General features: G+C 46.1%; 1 protein-coding gene across 7 annotated transcripts in view; it reads left to right on the forward strand.

Annotated features, from left to right (window-relative positions):
• The window catches only part of ZNF217 (zinc finger protein 217), a 37620-nt gene extending 21409 nt beyond the window's left edge, over positions 1-16211 (forward strand). For 6 of the 7 annotated variants that reach the window (XM_087853488.1, XM_087853490.1, XM_087853489.1 and 3 more), the window contains 5 exons: positions 2675-4443; positions 8034-8150; positions 8902-10335; positions 11821-11952; positions 14012-16211. In XM_087853488.1, the coding sequence (XP_087709614.1) occupies positions 3051-4443; positions 8034-8150; positions 8902-10335; positions 11821-11930 (3054 nt within the window). In that variant the 5' untranslated portion in view covers positions 2675-3050 and the 3' untranslated portion in view covers positions 11931-11952; positions 14012-16211. The remainder of the gene's footprint in view (positions 1-2674; positions 4444-8033; positions 8151-8901; positions 10336-11820; positions 11953-14011) is intronic. The other variant, XM_087853493.1, reaches the window with a different exon arrangement.
• The last annotated feature ends 6914 nt before the right edge of the window (positions 16212-23125 follow it).

Genomic DNA, 23125 nt, shown 5'->3' on the forward strand with positions numbered 1-23125 from the left:
GCATGCGGGGATAGCAGCGAACAGAGTCGACAGGGTCTCTCCCCCTAGGCTCTTCAGAGGAATGGCCCAGGGTTTTCCTATCTTGGTTGAGTAAGGATGGCTATGACCCAATGCCGTCTAGTGCTCACGACAATTGGGCACAGTTGCTGACTGTCAGAATCTGTGCCAGAAGCTTCCCTTGAGGAAGAAGTGCTTAGTTTTGCCTGGAAGGGTCTTCTTCCCCATGTGACCATCCTAGGAGACTCGCTGGCCCAGGACCCCCTTCCGCTCATCTCCAGGCTGCCATCCTTCACCCACCCCAAGCAAAACTGAGGCTCTTCCTATGATTTTTTTTTTTTTTTTTTGGTTTTTTCACTGTGCTTCCTTTACTAATCCTTCAGGTCTTGGGTTAGAAGCTTGACGATGACTTCCTTAACCCAGATATTTGAACATTTCAGAGATAAAAATTGAAACAACTATTTCTTGAAGTCAGGCATTTCCAGTTATATGCCATTACCCTGGGTGGGAAATAAACAATAGTGATGGACCCACATGTCCTGTTTCTCATCCAGAGATTGAGTTTAGGATTGGTGTCTTTTTGGGAAAGATGATCTGTAGAAAATTGGAGTTCCCCCAAATTTAAGATACCACAGAGTAGTAAAATTTCTTAAAAAAAAGAAAGAAGAAGAAGATAATGTTGAGGTCTGACATGGAGGACTAACTTTGATTTTGGCAAATTAGGGCATTAAAAAAAAAAAAGAAAACTTTACTACTCCTTATTGCCAGTGTTTCATTTTTTTAAAAAGCGACTTTGCAACCAAAAAAATAGAAAGGTCCTCAAATACAGGACAGCCTTTATTCAAATTGAAATTTATCTGTGTACTTGGTGTAGAACTCGTTGAGCTGTTTCTGTTTTTCACATAGCTGTCAGCTGGTGAAAACGATGTCTGAGTTTGAGAGCTGCTTTTCTAGAATATGTACTGTTAACTTCTTCAGTGAAAATATTACCCGGTACATTATTTGTTCAATGAGTAAATGCATAGAACCCTAAATTAGCAGTTACATTTTCAAATGTCGTTTAATCTCTTGATTTAGGATAGCATTAAATATTCTTTTGCGTAGGTCTATCCATAAATGTAGATCTACCCCCCCCAACCAAAGAAATTTGGAACTCTTGAGGATGATCCTATCATTTAACCATCAAGTAGAAAAAGATGGGGTATGTGGTGGTGACAGCTTGAAGGTTGTGACTTAGGCAGAACTAGAACTCAGGTCTCTGGAGTGTTCTGTTATTGCCCACCAAGCTGGTCGCCAGCCCCAGCATTTTATCCTCCATTGTGATTACAACAAAAGACTCAGAAATTAAGATAAAACACTTCAGTACGTTCTTTCTTTTCCCTAATCTTTGATCTGCAGTCTTATTTAGAAAAGCTTAATGTTAAAGATCTGGTTTATTCAAAACTAAAGATAGCAAGGGGCATGAGAATTTTCTTTTATTATGAGTGTAAAGAAGGGGAAGAAATGTTTCCTTGTCTTCTCTGAGCCTGGAGGCCCTTGGTCTTTGAGGAAGTGGAGAGAAGAAAGTAAAGCTGAAGGTGGTGGGAGCAGTTTGCAAGTCTTTGTTTTGTTGGGCAGAATTAACCGACCTCAGTTAAAGTAGTTGTGACGCTTTAAAACCAATTCTGTCTTGCCAGAAAGGTGGGGGATATTGGATTTTTTGGAGGTTAATTCTTCTTCAAGAATGAAAATCCGCGTCTAAACCTGAGCCTGCGTGGCTAAATAAAATAATAGTCCATTTTTGACCTGGCCAATGCATGATGTGAAAGGCGGGTTAAAAATGGGAGGACCCATTTTCTGATTGAAGACTGAGCCACGTTGAACTGGCGGTATGGAGGATTTTATTTTAACGTGTATATTCACAAAGTAGCTTTGTGTATGTATTTCCTTATTAATCGTGTGGACAGGGAAGCCCAACCCTGAGGCTTGTTGAAGGCAGAAAGTTGTTACAAGCAAACTGGGGTTTGGGCAGTGGGTGGGGGCGAGAATATCCTGTGAGCCAAAACGATGAACGTTTCTCTTGGCCAAGATGAGCATCATTCCGAGGTGTCTGTAGTTTCTGAATGTGGATTTTAGGAAAGGTTCCTGGTTGTGTGTGTGTGTGTGTGTGTGTGTGTGTGTGTGTGTGTTGTTGGCCAATGCATGTGTGAGCTTCAAGGCTGCATTTAAGGTATTTGTGTTTCTCGACTGTGTATAAGACCGTTTGAAGTTCCGGCTTTTCAATTTTTACTTAAAGTGCTGTAATTGTCAGTTTTCACAGTTGGTAGAGTCTCTGGATTTATGGAGGCTGTTTATAAGGGTACACATGTGCATTGTAGTGCTGGCATTTAAAATGTGTTCCGCTGCGTTTAACAGTTTCTGCCCAGAATCTTACATTTTAGATTTAAATCATTAAGGGACCACGTGTTAAGTTTCTTAACTGCATGAAAACCTAGCGATTTGCTAAGTGTACTGATTGGATAAAATGCTAATGATTGAATTAACGAGCCCGTCGAACAGGATGCACTGTTAACAGGGGAGCGGATGACCTAGGCGCCTTCTCTGCCGCGAGCGGACCAGCTGTGAACCGTCCACACCAGGCTTCTCTTCTTCCCCGGCTGCAGCTAACCATTTCTGTGTTTTTTTTTCCCCCCTCTAGGTTTTGGAAATCCCTTGTCTCCAGGTTGCTGGGATTGACTTCTTGCTCAATTGAATCACTCACTCAATGGAGACAAAGAGAATTAATGCTTTGTGCTGACTCATATTTGAATCAAAGCGTTGGGGAGTCTGTCTGCCTTGTTTGTGGAAAGAACCAGTGAGAGGCTCTGTCACCGAGCTTCCTACGACTTCTGAAGATAAGAAGCTACAGGAATATATACTTTCTTTTGAACTTTTATAACAAATATTTGTTCTAGTTTTAAGTCCAGGGCTGCTGGGGGTGTGAGTGACAAGTCTTACCAAGTGGCCTTATCCCAATTCCAGAAATTCCTCCACCAGATTCTTATTTTATATACAATCCTAAAGTGCCAGGAAACATGCCAACTCAATCCCTGTTGGTGTATATGGATGGACCAGAAGTTATTGGCAATTCCCTTGGCACCCAGATGGAGCTAGATGATGCCGTGTCCATAAAAGGGACCACCGCTGTCCCTTTTAGAGCGACGCAAGAGAAGAACATAATCCAAATAGAAGGATATATGCCCTTGGACTGCATGTTTTGCAATCAGACCTTCACACATTCAGAAGACCTTAATAAACATGTCTTAATGCAACATCGGCCGATCCTCTGTGAGCCCGCAGTTTTGCGTGTTGAAGCGGAGTATCTTAGTCCTCTTGATAAAAGTCAAGTGAGAACAGAACCTCCAAAGGACAAGAATTGCAAAGAAAATGAAGAATTTAGCTGTGAAGTATGTGGGCAGACATTCAGAGTGGCTTTCGACGTCGAGATGCACATGAAGAAACATAAGGACTCTTTCACTTACGGCTGTAACGTGTGCGGGAGAAGATTCAAGGAGCCCTGGTTTCTTAAAAATCACATGCGGACGCACACTGGCAAATCAGGGGCCAAGAGCAAACTGCAGCAAGGCTCCGAGAGCCCGGCCACCATCAATGAGGTGGTACAGGAGCCGGCGGCTGAGAGCATCTCCTCTCCTTACAAAATCTGCATGGTCTGTGGCTTCCTCTTTCCAAATAAGGAGAGTCTCATCGATCACAGGAAGATGCACACCAAAGAAGCGGCTTCCGGTGCCAGCAGTACACAAACAGACTCTCCGCAGGGGGGAATGCCATCTCCGGGGGAAGAGTTCCTGCAGTTTTTAAACTTGAGACCCACCTCTCACCCCGAAACCGGCAAGAAGCCCACAAAATGGATACCTCAGCTCGATCCATTCACCACCTACCAGGCTTGGCAGCTGGCTACCAAAGGAAAGGTCGCCGTGTGCCGAGAAGTGAAGGAGCAGCCCGGCCAAGAAGGAAGTACCGACAATGATGACTCGTGTTCGGAAAAAGAGGAGCTGGTCGAGATTTGGAACGCGAGTAAGAGCCATTCCGAAGGTTCCGGAAAGTCCAAGGCAAGCAAAAGCGGTTGTGCAGGCCTCGCACAAGATAAAGAGAAGCCCCGACCCTCCAGTGGTGAAGTGCCTTCCGGGGAAGCGGACCCGAAGTTGTCCGGCAACAAGGAGAAGCCGACGCATTGCTCGGAATGTGGCAAAGCCTTCCGAACCTACCACCAGCTGGTCTTGCACTCGCGAGTGCACAAGAAGGACCGGAGGGCCGATGCCGAGTCGCCCACCATGTCGGTTGATGGAAGGCAGCCTAGGACGTGTTCTCCAGACCTCACCGCCACCCTGGATGAGAATGGAGCCGTGGATCGAGAAGGTGGTTCTGAAGATGGATCTGAGGACGGACTTCCGGAAGGGCTCCATTTGGGTAAGCCCCTGCCCCAGGGCCCGCTGCCCTGCCTCTGTTCCCGCCCCAGAAAACGCTGGCCCATCCAGGGGTGGGAGAGCTGGGGTGGAGTCCAGGCCCTTGTGGTGCCAGCCTGTTGTAGGTCACGTAACCTCTGGGGCCTTGATTCTTCTCGAGGTTTCTTCCGGTTCTGAAAGTTCTGTCGTCTTACCTCTTGTCTTGGAGGACACACATCATCTCACTTGTGCATCAGCCTGACGCGGTGCTTCTGACCCGGGGCGGTTTGGCCCCCCCCGTGGAACCTGGTAGTGTCTAGAGATATTTTTGGGTGTCACAGCCGTGTTAGTGTGTGCATGGCTGGCACCCAGTGGGGGGAGGCCAGGGATGCTACGAAACATCTTCCCGTGCGCAGGGCACCCCGCGGCAGGTGATTGCGTGGCCCCAGTGTTAGCGGTGTCGGGGTTCAGAGACCCCTGGGCTTTGCTTCAGATTTTCTTTCTTTTTTTTTTTTTTTTTAAAGATTTTATTTATTTATTTGACAGAGATAGAGACAGCCAGCGAGAGAGGGAACACAAGCAGGGGGAGTGGGAGAGGAAGAAGCAGGCTCCCCAGTGGAGGAGCCTGATGTGGGGCTCGATCCCATAACGCTGGGATCACGCCCTGAGCTGAAGGCAGACGCTTAACCACTGTGCCACCCAGGCGCCCTGCTTCAGATTTTCTGGCGTATCTGATCTTCTCTATAAAAGCAGGGTGTTCTTACATGCAGCCGACCTCCCTGTCCTCGGGACCCCGCTCTGGCTCTCACACACTTAGCTCCAGATGCTGGTCTAGTGGTCACAGAAGGTACTGGAGTGATTATCAGCCAGAGCAAGGGTCTCTTTAGAGGTGGGCTGGCGCTCCCCGGTACCCTGTCCTCTGTCTGGTGGGGTAGTGTTTGCGAATAGCTCACGAACGGAGACCGTGTGTAAAATAAAGGGAATGTGAACACACCAAAGATGGTTTAAAGGAATGTCAAGTGCTCAGGCAGGTTTCTCTTGTACTAGTGGCTTTTAGAGGAAACAGCCATTGCCGGAGGCTCAGGGACATGATCCAAGGCACAGGATCCCACCTGTGGTTCGAGTGTCGCCCATCTGCACTTCAACCAGAGCTGCTTCTGTCTGTTTAATAGAACTTTGTTTGAATAAAGGATTTGGCTGCTTGAAGGCAGTTAAAGGAACCCCTGCATCTTCAACAACTGAATGGTGGGAACACGAATTAGTCTTAGAGGGATGTTATCATTCACAAAAGTGGTCTTTGGTTTAAGCCGATGCTGCCTCCTTTGTAACTTGATGGTATGTGGCTGGCTCGTGCGAACTCGGGTGTGAGACCCCAGATGGACGGGACCGGACGACACACGGACGCTTCCTGCTCCAAACCAGTGTCAGGTTCTTTTGCCATCACACGATGGGCGTGAGAACAGTAGTATTCATACGGAGGATTTAGGATGTTTCAAGATTCAGGGGCCACAGGAAACCTAGCGCTTAGGATACTACAGTCTTCAGAAATCTAGAAAACACCATTATGGTGTCTTCATGACATCATAAAAAAGGCCTTCAGCACAGACCTGTTGTCGTCTCAGTGGTTCCTAGTAGTGGCATTCCTGCTTGGGGGCATACAGGAATCCGGAGATGCTTGGGTCCTCGTTGTCCTGAGAGAAATGAAATGGCCAGTTGCGTTCTGCCGGTAGGTGGTGTGGGCAGAAGGATCTGCTGGAAGTCTTGGTCATCAGGCGGATAGAATGCCCAGCAGTAGCTGGGAGGGCCACGACTTGCCTGCAGTCTGGTTCTGCCACTGCATTGTTCTGTGGCTGATGACACGTTGCTTAACCTTTCTTTGCCCTGATTTCTGTTTGCAAAATTGGTTGGTCGACCCTTGTCTTCCACCTCCCAAGGATAATTTCCACAGCCTCTTGATAAAAAAGTTTGCAGTCCTTTCAGAAACTGTACAATCAGAGGTGATGCCAGAGGCGCAGGAACCAAGAATATGTGGACATTTCACGTCCTTTGTGTTAAAACAGACCCATTTCATAACTTTTTGGCTCTGATGCAACGTACCATACATCCTACACATACGTGGAGTAGGAAATTGCAGTGAGGTTCAAACTCAGCTCGTTGGGTGTGATTGTAAGACAAAGCTGGGCCTTCTGTATTTAGAGAATTGATTTTCCTAAGTTTATATTATGATGTGGTTGTCTGGGTTTACCTTCCTGTTATTTACTATCAACCTGGCTTTCTTGAGATTGACTTTTAAGATCAAAAGGCAAAGTAAATATTTTGTTTTTATGTTTGTTCAACTGTATAGTAGGTCTAATGGTGGTTGTTGATGGGATTGTTTTTGAAGTCCTCGTGATCAGTGGTTGTCTCTGCTGGTTTAGAGTGTTTCGAGGTGCTCAGAGGTGGGCACCTTTTCGTCAGGGGAGTCGAGGGGCGAGGGGATCATGCCGTCCTGTCTGTTGTACTGGAGGCTGCCCACGGTTGGCTCATAAGTAAGCTGCTGCCTAAAATCTGCAAACTAGGTCTATATAATCTAAAATGCAAAACCAGGAAGGAGGACTTTTTAGTTGGAGTTAGCAGTTTTCAAGGCAAAAGAGCCGGTTTAGTTAGGCTCAGTTTTAAGAGAGGACTCCACTTCCTTGTCCTCATTGCAGTGCACATAATACAGTCTTTGGTAAGAGGAGGTGATTATCTAGAACTTTTAACACTCATTTTTATGGGAGCGGGTGTCTTAACTGTAGCAAATGCCATGGTCTTTTGGAGGGCTGGTATTTGGGTATAATCATCCTTTCATTAGTGTCCCCAGTGGACCTTTACTCTGTTGCAGCCCAGATACACTGTCCTGGTCGTTGCAGAGATCGAAGTATAAAGTTTAGCGCATTGTCATTTGGGGACAGATTTTGATTGATTCCCCGATATTTTTTTGTCCACGTGTGCTTGTGAATGATATAGTCTGCTTTCCAAAACGTGCTAAATTTTGACAAACTTTCTTTTGTAGCTGTTTGACCCAGTGCCAAAACCTTTTCTTTCCTTTAAAGATTAAGTTGTGCTTGCTACCCTCTAGTGGTAGCTGGCCCAATCTTAAGATGCACTTCTTGGGCCTGGTGACTGGGGAAGCTGGCAATTCTATATTGGCTCAGTTTTCTAAATCAGTTATTCTGAAGAAGCCAGTGTGTGTAGGTCCAGCTTCAGTCTGCCAGATCCTGCCTGTTGCAGACTTGTTGGGAGAACAGAAAGTTGCCCATGCATGTCACTCTTTTGTTAAGTGAGCTCTCCTGCGATTGAGGCAAAGGAAGAACCAAATCTGTGACACCAAATTCTGCTGTACTCAGAAAACAAAAACAAAACCAAGAAATAGGGCACGCGTGTTGTAAAAAGCTTCCAAAACTTCAGGCAGTCTCAAAATAGCATTTGGTGTGTTCCTATCCTTTCTGGGGTACCCCAACACTTAATATAAAAACTATTTTATGCTTTCCAAAAAAAAAAAAAAGTTTCCCTTAAGAATACTTAAAGTCAGTCTGTCTTACTTGTGTCCTTGAGCTGTCTTCTTACAGAAATATTTTTTGTTTCTGCTTTAAGATAAAAATGATGATGGAGGAAAAATAAAGCATCTTACATCCTCAAGAGAATGTAGTTATTGTGGGAAGTTTTTCCGTTCAAATTATTACCTCAATATTCATCTCAGAACGCATACAGGTAAGGAACTTCCTGGGTTTTCTTAATTCTTATTAGCTCAAAGAACTACGATACAGTTTTGTGTCTTGACTTTTTTATATTGTTCAAATATTCTTAGTCCCTTGCAATAGTTTAAGAGTAAGTGTGAAGTGTGTTGATGGCAGCTGTCATTTTAAGCCTGTTAGTGTTCTTGTAACTTGAACTGTTCCTGTTTCAAAGTTAGTTTCTTGTTTAGTTTCTGACTACTGTATCCTCTCATCTTATTAAAACCTCTTCAGTATTTAATGCCACAGCTTTTTTGGGTGTTAACTGTTAGGATTGGCAACGAGGATATATTTAGTATTTTCTTTAGATTGTAGAAGCAGCTGTAACATGATAATGGTTCAGGAGGCTGGGTGGGCATCTCTTCCACTCACTAGCTGTGCAGCCTTGGGCAAGTCGCTTAACCTTTCTGTGCCCCAGTGTTCCTAACTGTAAAATCAGGGTAATCATGATATTCTGTTCCATAGGGCTATTCTGAAGGTTAAGTAAGTTTAAAGTGTGCTATTTTTTTTAAGTTAAAGACACATGTTCACATTTTCAAATACTCAGTATAGTAAGGGTGAGAAAGCGAGCTTTCTTGTGAAAAATCCTGGAGATGCAGATTCGTAGAGAGAAAAGGGAAAAGGAAAGACGGTATATTATATTCTCTCTTGGCACATAATTTTAGTTTCCAGAGATCTATTTTGATGTTTTTTGTGAACTTGTGTGACAGTGACGCTTCTTGTTTTAGGTGAAAAACCATACAAATGTGAATTCTGTGACTATGCTGCGGCGCAGAAGACGTCTCTGCGGTACCACCTGGAGAGACATCACAAGGACAAGCAGATCGATCTTGCCGCCGAAGTCAAGACCGATGGGAAAAACCAGGAGACCGAAGATGCACTACTAGCCGCCGACGGTGCGCAAACCAAAAATTTGAAAAGATTTTTTGATGGTGCCAAAGATGTTAAAGGCAGCCCACCTTCAAAGCAACTTAAGGGGATGGCCGCCACCTTTCAGAATGTTCTGGGCAGCACTGTCCTCTCACCAGGACACAGAGATACTCAGGATTTCCATAAAAATGCAACCGATGACAGTACTGATAAAATGGGCAAAGCTCCTGCCCCCGCGTATTTGGACGTGTTACAGAAGAGACCGCCGGGTGACCCTCAGCCCCCCGAGCCCGCCTGTAGGGCGGAGGCGGGGGTCCCTGCGCGCGCGGACGGCAGTGCGGCCCGCGGTGCTGACGGCGGCCCCAGGGAGAAGCCGGCCGGGGCGGCGGCCGACGGCAAGCACAGGCCCGGCGTGGACTGCCAGGAGAAGCCTCTGAACCTGTCCCTCGGGGCGCTTCACGGCTGCCCGGCCATTTCTCTGAGCAAGAGTTTAATCCCAGGGATCACCTGCCCGTTTTGTACCTTCAAGACCTTTTATCCCGAGGTCTTGATGATGCACCAGCGGCTGGAGCATAAGTACAACCCCGACATCCACAAGAACTGCAGGAGCAAGTCCCTGCTGCGCAGCCGGCGCACCGGCTGCCCGCCCGCGCTGCTGGGGAAGGACGTGCCCCCGCTGGCGCACTTCCCCAAGCCCCGGGCCAGGCCCGCGCCCGCGCCGCCCGCCAAGGCCGCGCCCGCCGACCGTGACCGCGATCGCGGGAAGCCGGGCCCCGCCGCGCCCGCCAGGCCCCCGGCGCCCCCGGGGCTCGACTCCAGCACTTTAGCGCCCAGCAACCTGAAAGCGCCTCGGCCGCCGCACCAGCACCAGCACCAGCAGCCGGGCGGGGCGCAGGGGGTTGCCCGGCTGCCGCCGCAGGCCGAGCCCACCCACCCCACCCACCCGGAGAGGGGCAGGAGGCCCGAGGCCAAGCCCCGGGCGCCCTCCGCTGCCCCCGCCCCGCCCGGCCCCGGCGCCGCCAACGGCTGTGCGGAGCGCCCCTGGGCGCCGCGGGGCCGCGACCCCCCGAGCAGCCGTCCCGCCGAGCCCGGAGAGCCGCTGCCCAAGCGGCCGCGGCCCGATGCCGAGCCGCCGGCGCCCGCCTTCCGCCGCGCCTTCGAGCTGCCCAAGTACCACGTGGTGCGCGGCCTGCCGTCTCTGCTGCCCGCCGAGTGCGTGTGCCCGCCGCCCGCCGCGCTGCCGCCCAAGCCCCGCGCCGCGCCGCTCTTCGCCTGCGGGCCCGCCGCGGAAGGTGAGGCCTGGGGGCGGGGGGGGGGGGGGGGCGGCAGACCCTGGGGGCTGGCTTTCCCGTGTCCCCTGAGCCCTGCGCCTCGCTTACCGTCCGAGGCTGGCGTCCGGTGCACGTCCAGTCGGGGGGTGGTCCGGTCGGTCCGGTCTGGGGTCGGGGCTGGCGCTAGGTCCCCGCTCCCCACGTTGAAGTCCTTCGGAGCCAGGCCTCTGCTTTTGTCCCTTTGCCGTGTACGTGGCTGGCAGTGTCCCCACTAGGAGGTGGCATCGCACAGTGAACACCCCCCCCCCCCCCCAGCACGGGCCCTCCACCCACCAGGAACAGAAAGTAGAAGAACCCCAGTGAACGGTCTTCTGAACAGTTTTGATGCTAGGATTCTGGAGTCATGCTGCATTATTTTTAGCCTTTGTTAAACATTAAGTGCATTTGAAAAGGGACGCCCTTTCCCCCAAACAGATAAATTGTTAAAGTCAGTAGATTTACTTTGGAGTTCTCCCCATGGAAATATTTTCAAAACTCCTGCTTCCTCCTGGCCACGTTCCCTTAGAGGTGTGTGATGCCTACCTGTGCGTGTGAAGAGGTAGATTGGAGTGTCCTGGGGACCTGCCCCACTTGGCAAACTTGATTAAACCACTTCCTTTGTCAGATATAAGTCCTGCTGGTTTGTGCAGCTCCAAAGAGAAATCCATTTTAAACCTCTCAGTTTGTATTAATTTCAAATTAAGGGTTCTGTGTGGTGACAATACTCTTATCAAGGATAGCTTGATGCCATTTGATCTGGTAGGGATAGCAAATTAAAAAACAATTGCTTTCACACACTCCAGTGAATTTCATAAAAATTGTGATGAAATATTAATTTTTGCAGCCTTTTGATTAAAACTGTCTATTTTTCTCCCTATGAGCTCTTAAAATGGACAGGAGTCAAAACTTTGCCTTAACTTGAAGAGTCCTGGCTCTGTGTTGCCAGCAAAATTCTTCTTTATTTTTTTTATTTTTAGTTTTTTAAAGATTTCATTTTTAAATAATCTCTACAACCAACATGGGGCTTGGACTCTGCAGCCCTGAGATTGAGAGTTGCACACTCCACTGACTGAGCCAACCAGGCGCTCCATAAAATCCTTTTGTAAAATCAGTATTTTTTCTCCTCCTCCCCACAGTTTTGGTTTATGATGCATATAAGTTTAAAATATTTTATGCTACCATTTTTTTGCCTTTTTTTCCCCCTGTGCCTAAACCCTGGATCTTGACTTTTTATTTAGTTCTTACTAATGACAGCATAGTACTGAGTGACTTGAAATTCTGTGCTAGCAAATATCCTCAGGGCATTTAAAAACGTATCAGTTGTAACTTGGCAACACGCATGCAACTGGTGTATTCTGATCCCATTACCAGTCAGGAACTGGGAAGATTGACCTCTGACAACCCACATACACCTGCCCCGTTGTTGAACATAATTCTAAACACCTTTTCACATTTTTTTCCGAACAGGAAAAAGGCCTGTGTCATACCAACACTTGTCTAGCAGCATGCTACAAAAGAGAAACTATGAGAATTTTATTGGGAATGCACATTATCGACCAAATGACAAAAAAACTTGATTTCCTATTTTGGGTAAGAAAGGTGAGCATGTATGATGTACTGATTTTACCTAATTGAAGATAAACCATCTGTCTTATCCAGTAGACTATAAAGTAAAATTACTTTAAATTAAGTTTATTTATTTACAAGATTTATTTATTTTAGAGCATGAGAGCGCAGCGGGGAGGGGCGGAGGGAAAGGGTGAGAGAATCTCAGCAGAGCCCCGCTTAGGGGCTCGATCGCAAGACTCAGATCACAACCTGATCTGAAACCAAGAGTCAGGATGCTTAACGGACCATGCCACTCAGGCGCCCCTAATTTTAATTTTAAGTGTTTTAAACTCGGAGTGCTCAGGTTCTGTGGATATCAGTGATGATGATAATAGTAATAATAATAGCAACTGGAATTTACTAAGCATTTTTTTGTGTGTGTGTTCAGCCTTGAAGTGTTTTATAATCATGACCTCACTTAATCCTTCCCACAGCAGGGGGCATCAGGCCAGGGATTAGCAAACTGCCCTCCACCTGTTTTTGTCTATAAAGTTTTACTGGCACACAGCCATGGCCATTCCTTTATGTGTTGTTGATGGCTTCTTCTCTGCCACATTAGCAGAGCTGGGTAGTTGTGACAGGGAGCGCAGGGCCTGCAAAGCTGAAAATATTTACACTCTGGCCGTTTACAGAAAGTGTTTGCTGACCCCTGGGTTAGGAGGCTCTGGGCACGCTTTACAGATGAGGGTACTTGCCCAGTGCCTACTCTGTTTGGTTCTGTCCTAGGTCTACATGAACCAAAGCCCGTGCCCCCCTTCCCCCCAACCCTCCTGTTTAAGAGCTTGTTCAAAGCCTCCGTGCATCCTGTCTGCGGGGAGGGGAGTGGGCCAGGAGCAAGTCGTTGCATTCTGACTCGGTGGTTCCCACGACAATGTATCTAACTGTAGACACTCCAGTAGTAGAGCTGTGTGCGTAGTAGTTTAGAGTTACGTACAAGTTACTCTAGGCCTCATTTACCAGTACATTGAATGAAAAGATTGGGGCTTAATGGACAGATTTGAGTTCTCTCTTGCAGAAACCCTGGTCCTTCCAGGGCAGGATTTCTCCCTCCTGTTTTCGGGGGACACGCGTGGGGCCCGTCAGCCTCAATGTGTGTCTGCACTCCTCTTTCCGCTCAGATAGTGAAAGTAGAATGAGAGTAAAGTGTTGTCACAGGAATGGGGTTAAGCCCACTCTCCATTAAAGCAAAAACGAATAATGTATGGATTACAAGGAACAGATCCTTTGTCACCGCGTTCCTGCACTCCCGGTGGCACGGTCCGTCAGTAACAGCAAACACGGACTGTCCTGTTGGTCAGGCCTGGCCTCCTTCTGTAACTTACCTCTGAGCTCCCCTGCTTGCACTTCCCCTCTGCCCAGAACACCCTTCCTGCGTCTTCTATGCCCGATCGCCTCTCTCTGATACACCAGGACCAGCTCACACATCATTTCTGTACAATGTTTGCTGGGAACTAGGGACTTCCCCATTGTGTTCCCTCTGCAAGTGTGATTCATTGCCATCACTCTCCGTGCCCCCCTTACCCGCACGTCCAGCTTCATGGGTAGCTGAGCTTGAGAGGAGACCCCTGTGTTCGTTGCCTAGCCTACTGCTGGGAATACGTGAGACGTTGGCTGATCAAATAATGTTAGAAACTTTCAGTTTCTCGTCAGTGACAGTTGCCTTTGCCAGACTTTGCCTAACTGATATGCATTCTGATTCTTGGCAAAATCATCTTCATTAAGTCACTGTTCAGTACATGGGAGCGTCTCTGAAGTGCCACAGCCTTATGTAGAGTCCTGATATTTTCATTGTAACATTTTTTTTTAATGGAGATTTTATTTGTAAGTCATCTCTACCCCCAGTGGGGCTTGAACTCACGAGCTGGAATTAGGAGTCACACGCTCCACCCACGGAGCCAGCCAGGCGCCCCTTTGTTGCAACATTCGAGCTTACATAGAATCATTGCATTTCCGGATCCCCTTAGTTCTGTTGATTGCACTTGTTTACTGCACATTTTCTGAGCGGTTGTCAGTTTTCTCTGACTTGGTCTTTGAACCTTTGTTTCCATAGGTCCTGATGGCCGTGTGTACTGTCCCTGAGTTGAGTTCGTCCATCCTTTGGGAAAGCAGGTGGTGGAAGCCCGTGAAATAAGCTGTGACCATGCCACGCATGTAACATACTAGGAACACTACGGTTTTGTAAAGTTGTTCTGTTAACTTTTGTACCAAATAGCAATAAAAACTATAGTTGGAACAGTTGGGTTCTACACAAATGGAGACTGGAAATCTCTATTTTGTCCCTGAATCCTATTTTTTTTTAGAATCGACCAAATACGAAGAGGAGTCTTTTGCCTACGTGAGCGCTGCTGGAAGGAAACCGTCTGGGTTGGGGGGTGGGGCGGGGAGAAGGTCTATGATGCTTGCACCTCAGGTATCTCTGTACATAATGTAAGTTCTCCGCCTGCTTGTTCGGATACTGCGCGTGACCCTTTTCCTCTCACGTAGCTCATTACTTTGAGCGGTTCCTGCTACTTGTGCTCTTTTGTTTAAAAATGTATGTTTTTTTAAAAAAATTTCTTAATGATTTGTATTATGTTAAATCTTCCTCAGTCCATTGTCTTAACAAAATTGTTAACGGAAGTATTGACCCTCTATGACTATGTGCTGCGTATACGGATCAGCCATTCTGAATCCGGTGCCCTTTTATTGCAAATTTCATTTTGTCAACCCAGGGAGAGTCCAGATCCGCGATCCTTCCCTGAAAATGGTGCGGTTTGTGGGGTTTTAAGTGTGTGTGTTTACAGAGAAGCGTGTCCTCTGGAGAGCGGCCACGTATGCCGTAAACATACCAAATTGTACGTGGAGTTCCTGACATGAGTCTTCTAAGTCTTCTATCAAATTAATCATTTTTGTTGGGAAATTCAGGTTGTTGGGCTTTCACTTAAATTCGTATGTAAAAAAAACATAAACGCAAAATTATATATGTGAATGACACATATTGGAAGCAATTTTAGAGGACATGAGTGTTTTGGGGTAAATTTTAGGTTTGTAATCTGGAAGTCTTGGTGTGCCTGGCATTTGGGTTAACTGTGGACATATTTGAGTTAATTACAGACTCGTTGATTCTGAATAAGGAACTGCCGGCTGAGCCTTCTGGTAATGGGGAAGATGTGCTCTTTTCTCGACCTCAGTTGTCTTCCCATTTTTGGTTGTTTTGAGCAGCAAAGTTTTTCTCAGTGCATATGCAGTTTGGGTTTTAAAGAGAGGATAGCCACCAGCTGGCTTACTAGGTGTTTTAAACTTTCGTTCCCTTAACATGCTGTCCGTGGCTGAGTCGATTCAGCAGTCTATTGGGTTAGCAACCACAAAATATTTTATTAAGAAAACTGTTTCAGAGATAAATTTGCACTGTTAAGTTTTTTGCCCTGCCCTTCTGCGTTGGAGCAAGAGGAAAGTCCTAAAAGAACCCTGATTTTTTTGTTTTTGTTTTTGTTTTTATTATGCAACATGAAGCGTACTTGACAGAGAAGTCTTAACTCCCGTGTGGAAGGGAGACCTGATCAGACCAGTCTGCTGGCATTGCAATGAAGTGCTTTGTATCAGGAAAGCGTACACTATTGACCTTTCTTCCTGTTCACAAGCTGAGCCATATGTACATAATCTAGATTTTTGTTTTCATAGTTTTGCACTTTTATAGCCTATTTTTGAAGATTTAACACATTTGCAAGATGATTGACTTGATCTTTGCCTAATCCAATGAGTGTTGCAGAAAGCTTGCTGTGACTATAAATGTAAATCTTAAAAGGGGATACGAGATAATAGAGGGCTGAAATTTAAACCTGTATTTAAAAAAAAAATCACCAAATCTATTTGAAAACAAGTCAATTCATGTCATGCTGAAATTTTGGGGGCTTTCGGATTTCTCCTTTCTTAACCACATTTCTGAATTTCTGAATGCATAAAAATGTCCTTTTTTTCACAGCCCTTGTACTCAAGAATTGTTTTTGTTTTTGTTTTTGGTCCATCAGTATTAACTATTGGGATACTACTGGTTTTGTATGTTTTTTTTTTTTTTCCTTTGAGACAACAGTACATATAATAGAGGTACAATCCGTTGGATTTTTGTTTATGTATTTATTTCATTCCAGTTTGATTTATTTTAATTGTTGATACTTGTCAAACAGTAGACATTACTTGTTTTATTTATGATATATTTCAGCTTAAAGTTATGTTATTATATGTGGATGTAAATATAGATTTGGTGTTTTGCAGTCTTGCGTTTTGGTCTTTATTGTGTCCCTGGTTTCTGGTTTTGTTTCATTTAACTTTTTATAAGTACAATTTTAAGCCTATAGGGTAGTAGAGCGGTTAGTGTCATGAATCCTCGATGCTTGCCAGCAGTATTTTGCCCCTCCTGCCTCTTCTCCCCTGAGTATTTTAAAGCAAAGCTCAGACGTGATTTAGTTTTATCCCTAAAACACCTCAGTATGTACCCCTAACCGATAAGGGCTTTCGTGATCACCTGCAGCTAAATGGACAGTGGTTCTTCATAACCAGCCTCCATGACCACATTGCCTTGTCTTAATAGTGGCTTCTCATAGTTGGTAAGTTGCGATCAGGACCCAAACAACATTCACTTAATTGGTTTAGAAGATTTTTTTTTTATTTTTGCTTTTTGTTTTTTTAACATTTATTTATTTGAGAGAGAGAGAGAGCAGTGGGGGCAGGGGCAGAAGGAGAGAGAATTTTTTTTTTTTAAAAGATTTTATTTATTTATTTGACAGATAGCCAGTGAGAGAGGGAACACAGCAGGGGAGTGGTAGAGGAAGAAGCAGGCTCCCAGCGGAGGAGCCTGATGTGGGACTCGATCCCGGAACGCCGGGATCACGCCCTGAGCCGAAGGCAGACGCTTAACGACTGCGCCACCCAGGCGCCCCAGAAGGAGAGAGAATTTTAAGCAGACTCCACATAAGCCCAGAACCCGATGCGGGGCTTGATCCCATGACCCTGAGATCAGGACCTGAGCCGAAACCAAGAGTCAGACACTTAGCTGACTTGGTCACCCAGGCCTCCTAGAAAATCAGTTTTTTAAGTCTGTTGTAATTTACCTCCCCCTCCACACACGTTATAACATTTTATTTACTGAAGAGGCTGGGTCATTCGTCGTGCGGAAGGTAGCACATTCTTTGCATTTACTGCATATTTGGTTTCATCGAACTCATTTTCTCCAGTGTCTGTATGTTCTATGAACTGCTGAATTCAATCGAGAGGTTTAAAGTAGATTTGAGCTCAGTTTGGGGGAGGAGGGGTCTCTGCTCCCACTTGCATCATCTCTGGACACCTACAGTTGTTCTCCATCAGCCTCTCTCCTTTGGGTTTTAGCAGCCATTGATGAGCATTAGCAATATTGCAAAAGGTGATTTTTTAAAGTCCTGTATCATTTCCTCTGCATTTATTATCGGACAGAAGACCTCACTTGTGATTATTTGATTGCCCTGAAATACAGCTTGAACAAGAAAGAATAAATAGAACTTGATTCACCCCCTGGTTAACCAGCTTTGAGAATAAAATCTGGTGCCCAGTGTCCTGTCTGGCCCTAGACATGGCTGGTGAATGAACTTGGGAGTTAGGAACTCTCTGCATGTAATGAGTTGTAAGCAGTGGCAGGCATCATTTTGATGCTTAGGGTCTCCTGTCTTTGACCAACAGGGGCTCCTTCAAGTTGGCTCAGTGTGTTTTGGACAACAGTCTGAAGGCTTCTTAGCTTCTTGCCGTGGTAAGATGTTCTGCGCTCATCTTGACCATTTCCTGACCAAGACCTGGAGAGTTAACTTCTCCAAGGATCCTGAGTTCTTTTTACGGGGAAATGGTAATTAGAAGTGGTGGCTTTGGGGATAAGGGTGCTCATTACTCCTGGCTTGCTTCAACTCCCAGGGCTTCTTAACCTAGAGAACAAGGAGAGATATGGTTTTTTAAGGGGGGGGGGGAACCTTCAATGAATTACATTGCTTTTTTTTTTTTAAAAACATTTTAAGTAATCTCTATGCCCAACGTGGGGCTCAAACTCACAACCCTGAGATCAAGAGTCATATGCTCTACTGACTGAGCCAGCCAGGTGCCCCTATAGTGCTGTTTCTAACTCAAAATAAGGTTTTTATTTCTTTGGCTTAATATTTGATTCTCTGAAAACTTGGGTTCCTGATACCAACATAACTTGCTTTATCCTGCTGCGTGTAGCAATTAAGTCATGATGCCAATATTACCAACATTCTAAGTGGAGATTTCAAATTTTTTAATAGGTCCACTTGTTTATAACTGGTTTTCAGCTTGTGGTTCCAGACTAGCAAAATCGTCATTGGGAAATTGCTGGAAATGCGAACCTTAAAGCGGCTGAATCAGAAACTGTGGGAGTGGGGGTGGCCTAGCAGTCTGCTGGAGACCCCCTACTGAGTAAATTCCCCTCAGCATGGGTTAGGGAGCCTGAAATTCCTGATCTGTAGATTTGACAACAACTTCATGTATTGTTAGGTTCATTGTTTTCCATCTTTAGATACTGCTTTGCCTTTTTTTCCTTCTTAATGTAATTTCGTCATGTAAAACAGTTCCTTAGTCGGAACTATAAAACCAGGTATATTCAGAGAAGCTTAGCTTCTCATCCCTTTCACCCGATTTCCTTCTGTCTCTAAAGTAACCGTTTTAAAAAATCAGGTTTTCATCTTGCCTTTGTTTCTCTCTGCCAAGATAGGTGTACAAGCAGGTGTATTTGTTTGCCCTTATATAAAAAGGAGCACGTAATACACTCGAGCAGACTGACTTGAGTGGTTTTATTAACTTTCTCTTCAGAAAGAAGGCACACTTTCTCCCGAAAACCAAACGATTCAAAGAAGAAATCAAATTTGGAGAGGTGAAACTGGTGGCCTCTCTGCCTGTTTTTATTCATTCAGCACATCTTTGTTTATGGAGTACTGGGTGCTGGGTGCTGGGGATCTGTGTCCCATGAGCCAAAATTGCACGTATGTCTTCATGGAGCTAACGTTTTCTGCGCGGGTGTTGAAGATGGGCTGAAAACTGGTAAACAGACCCAATGATGACCACGTACAACAGTGGAAGGAAGCCAGGAGAGAGACGAAAGTGAACACAATGAGCTTGGTGGCGAGGATAAAGGATAAAGGCTGCCGGCCTTTCCTAATACGTGTAATAATGCAAATCACCTAATGCAAAATTTCCGCAGTAATGCACCTGGAGCCTTCAGTAGAGTGCCCTTTCCTAAGGCGTGGATGGCTCTGAGGTCAGGAAGAGCTCGTCATGTTAAAAGACTTGAATGCAGACCAGCGTGGCAACAGAGCAGGTCTTAACCTCAACGGTATCGACTTTTGGGGACCAGGTCATTCTTTGTTGTGGGGGCAATTCCGTGCAACAGGGGATGTTCAACAACTTCTCTGACCTCCACCCACTGGATGCCAGGAGCACTCCTCCTCCCCCACTTGGATTAGCCAAAAAACTTCTTCAGGCAATCCCAAATGTCCCTAGGGTACAAAATGTCCCCAGTGGAGAGCCATGGCTCCTGGGACAAATCTGGAGTTTGGGCAAGAGTCCGATGTATTAAATCTCCTCAAGGATTTGGGGTCTTCGTCTAAGTGCAGGGGGAGCCTTTGAAGGTGTTTGGGCAAATGGTGGTATCAGATTTATGTTGTAGGGTAACGATGGATAAAACAGACCAGAGCGGCAGGATGACAGGATTTCCAAGCTGTGAGTTTGTAAAAAGTCGTATCAAAGAAGAAAAAAAAAATCACTTTTTAAAAAATTGCCCTTTACCCTTACACTCCCAGTGAGATCTCATCATCACTTTTGCACACACATCAAATGCGTAAAATTCTATGGCTGCTGTAGACTGTACCCTCAGAATCACATTGCCAAGCCTGGACCGCCCCCGATTCTGGCCTGTGGGTCTGGAGAAGAGCTGAGAACCTGCGTGCCTAACGGGCACATCAAGAAATTCTTAGTTTCTCCAGAGGAAGAAATTGCCTTAAACCTCCCTAGATTTTCAATTTGGAATTCTAGGTGACCTAAAATAGCTTCAAACTGGCAACTGTAATCTCATTACAATGCTAATGAAAATGTCCTTGACCTAAGTGCCTGACAGGCATCCTCTCCCTTTGTCAACAGACTAATGGCCACCCTCAGCTCCTGGCATTTTTCTTTTAACCCCTCAGCAGTCCCTGGTAGGGATCTTAGGAACAGATGGATCCTTTCCTTCCATGCCTCTGACACGTCAGGGGCCTAGGGTTCAGAGGTCGGTGCACGTTTGTCCCACATCAGGACTGCCCCCCCCCCCCGCCCCCGAGCCCAGCTGTGTCCCATGCCCCCACACCCCTGCATGGAATAAAACCCCAAATCCTTGCCATGGCTTGCTTTCAAGGCCTGATCCCTGGCCTTGCGTATCCTTGTTCCCTCGTTTCTTTGTGGCAGCCACAGAGGCCTTGGTTCTTCTTCTGGAAACTTCTGGGCACCCCTTTATTTCTGCAGGGGTACCCTTGCTGTTTCGTGGCCTGGCAACACTTTTATCCCAGGTAGTCTGCCCCCCCCCCGACTTCACCTGAATGCTCATACATCACCTGTCCCGAGCCTTTCCAGCCTCCCTACATCCGTATCTGGCATCATTTTTCCTCATAAAACTCAGTATCACCTGTCATAGTGTGTACTTGTTTGCTGGTCTTGCCCACTTGAAGGTGGGCTCCCCAGGGGAAGAAATTTATTTTATCGATGTTTCCTGTGGGCATAGCCCAGAGTTTGGCTCTCCTTCAACATCTGTTGGTAGGATGGATGGATGGATAGATGGATGGATGGATGGATATACGTGATTTATTCCAGCCCAACAATTCTTTAATGACAGAGAGATGGTCTCCTAGAATTATCTCAATAAACTCCTACCCATGAGATTATCTACTGAGTCACTGCACGTAAGCGTTTCCATCTACCTGTGGCAATAAACGTAATACACACTCACCTCTTGTTAGTTTATTACCCCTTATATGTCCTTATACCAAGTGAAAGGAGTTTCACAGGATGCTGTGTGGGTGGGGCAGGTATTTGAGAAGAATAAAAGGTAATTAGGATCGAGAGAGTCTTGGTCTGCAGTATTTGGTTTTCCGGGCGTGTGTGGGTAGAGTGGTGAGGGTGGGCAGAGTAGATAATCGGATTATAGGAGATTGGAAGCCTGGAGACAAGTGTTAGTCACATTTGAGATGTTTACATGCTGACAGGTCACCGACGTGGAGAAAAACTGCCCGTGGTTCACACCAATGCAAGCACCATTCGTCAGAAAAGGTTAACATAATGGGGTCATTCTTAAAACTTTTGGCTTCAGAATTGTTTTACACTCTTAGAAATTATTCAGGGTCCTCAAAAGTTTTTGCTTCTGTGGCTCATGCTTATGGATATTTACCATGGTAGAGTTTAAAACAATGAAAACACTTATTAGTTCAAGAGGAAAAACAATAAACCCATACATGTTAATATGAAGAACATATATTTATCGGGGCACCTGGGTGGCTCAGTTGTTAAGCCTCTGCCTTTGGCTCAGGGCGTGATCCCAAAGTCCTGGGATCGAGCCCCACATCGGGCTCCCTGCTCCCCTGGGAGCTTGCTTCTTCCTCTCCCACTCCCCCTGCTTGTGTTCCCTCTCTTGCTGGCTGTCTCTCTCTCTGTCAAATAAATAAATAAAATCTTTAAAAAAAAATAAAAAGATTTTATTTATTTATCTATTGGAGAGAGCATGAGCATGAGTGCAAGCGGGGGGAGGGGCAGAGGAAGAGGGAGAGAGAGAATCTCGAGCAGACTCTGTGCTGAGCACGGAGCCCCACGTAGGGCTCGATCTCACAACCCTGAGATCATGACCTGAGCTGAAACCGAGAGTCAGATGCTTAGCCGACTGAGCCACGCAGGCGCCCCCGAATAACATATTTTTTCATCATAAATGACAAAATTCCCAAAGCAGAAGAAATTCTATGAGAAGACTGGCCATGTTTCCCCTTTTTGTAACTGTCTTCAGTGTCTTACTTCGTAAAAGAGAGTAAGATGCTCATCGCCGCCCTTCGTTCAGTCTTGTGTGACGTTACACATCGCGTCGCCCGTGGAAAGCAAGTGACTTCAGAGTATAGTAGGTCTTTTTGACCCTGTGGACTCCCTGAAGGGGCTTGGGACCCTCGGAGGTCCCTGGACTGTTCTGTTACAGCTTCTGGTAAAGTACAGTGATCGAGGGCTTGCCACAGGACACAGATGGTGCTCTAGCCCCTCTATTTGCCTCCATTACAAACCCAAATTTTGCACGAAAGGGTAGATAGTATATGATTCCATCGATGTGAGGTTTCCCAGAAGAGTCCAATCCACAGAGACAGAAAGCAGAATGGCTGTGGCCTGGGGTGAGGGGCGGGGGGACGGGGAGGTGGAGGGTTTCACAGGGACAGAATTTCAGTTTGGGAAGATAAAAAGCTCTGGAGGTAGATGGTGCTGACGGCTGAATAACAGTGTGGAGGTACTTATCACCACCGAACTGAACACTTAAAAATGGTTAGAGTGGTAAATTTTATGTGTCTTTTACCCCAATCCAAAAAACCTCTTAATTTTAAAACTATAAGCATAATACATCTTTATAAAAAAGCAAGCCTCAGGGGCGCCTGGGTGGCACAGCGGTTAAGCGTCTGCCTTCGGCTCAGGGCGTGATCCCGGCGTTCTGGGATCGAGCCCCACATCAGGCTCCTCCTCTAAGAGCCTGCTTCTTCCTCTCCCATTCCCCCTGCTTGTGTTCCCTCTCTCGCTGGCTGTCTCTATCTCTGTCAAATAAATAAATAAAATCTTTAAAAAAAAAAAAAAAAAAAAAGCAAGCCTCAGGTAAATCTATAATAAAGAAAGTAGAAACTCCCTCCTTTAAAGAGGAACACCTTTAATAATTCAGAATCTATGTCTTCTGATTTTTCTCTATGGCCATGCTGTTGCTTATTGCTGTTGCCAGAAATGGGATTATTCTACAGCCTTTTTGAAAATTGCTCCTCCCCTCCTCCCTCGATTTAATATATAAGTATTGAACATTTACTATGTGCCCGAGGCAGGGTTAAGAGATTTTACATGCATTATCTAGGGTGGTGATTTATCCTCACCATTTGACAGATCAGGAAACTGAGGCCCA

The sequence above is a fragment of the Ursus americanus genome, chromosome 22 (genome assembly GCF_024610735.1).
Source record: "Ursus americanus isolate L20-20 chromosome 22, mUrsAme1.1.p, whole genome shotgun sequence".
NCBI classification, from domain to species: domain Eukaryota; kingdom Metazoa; phylum Chordata; class Mammalia; order Carnivora; family Ursidae; genus Ursus; species Ursus americanus.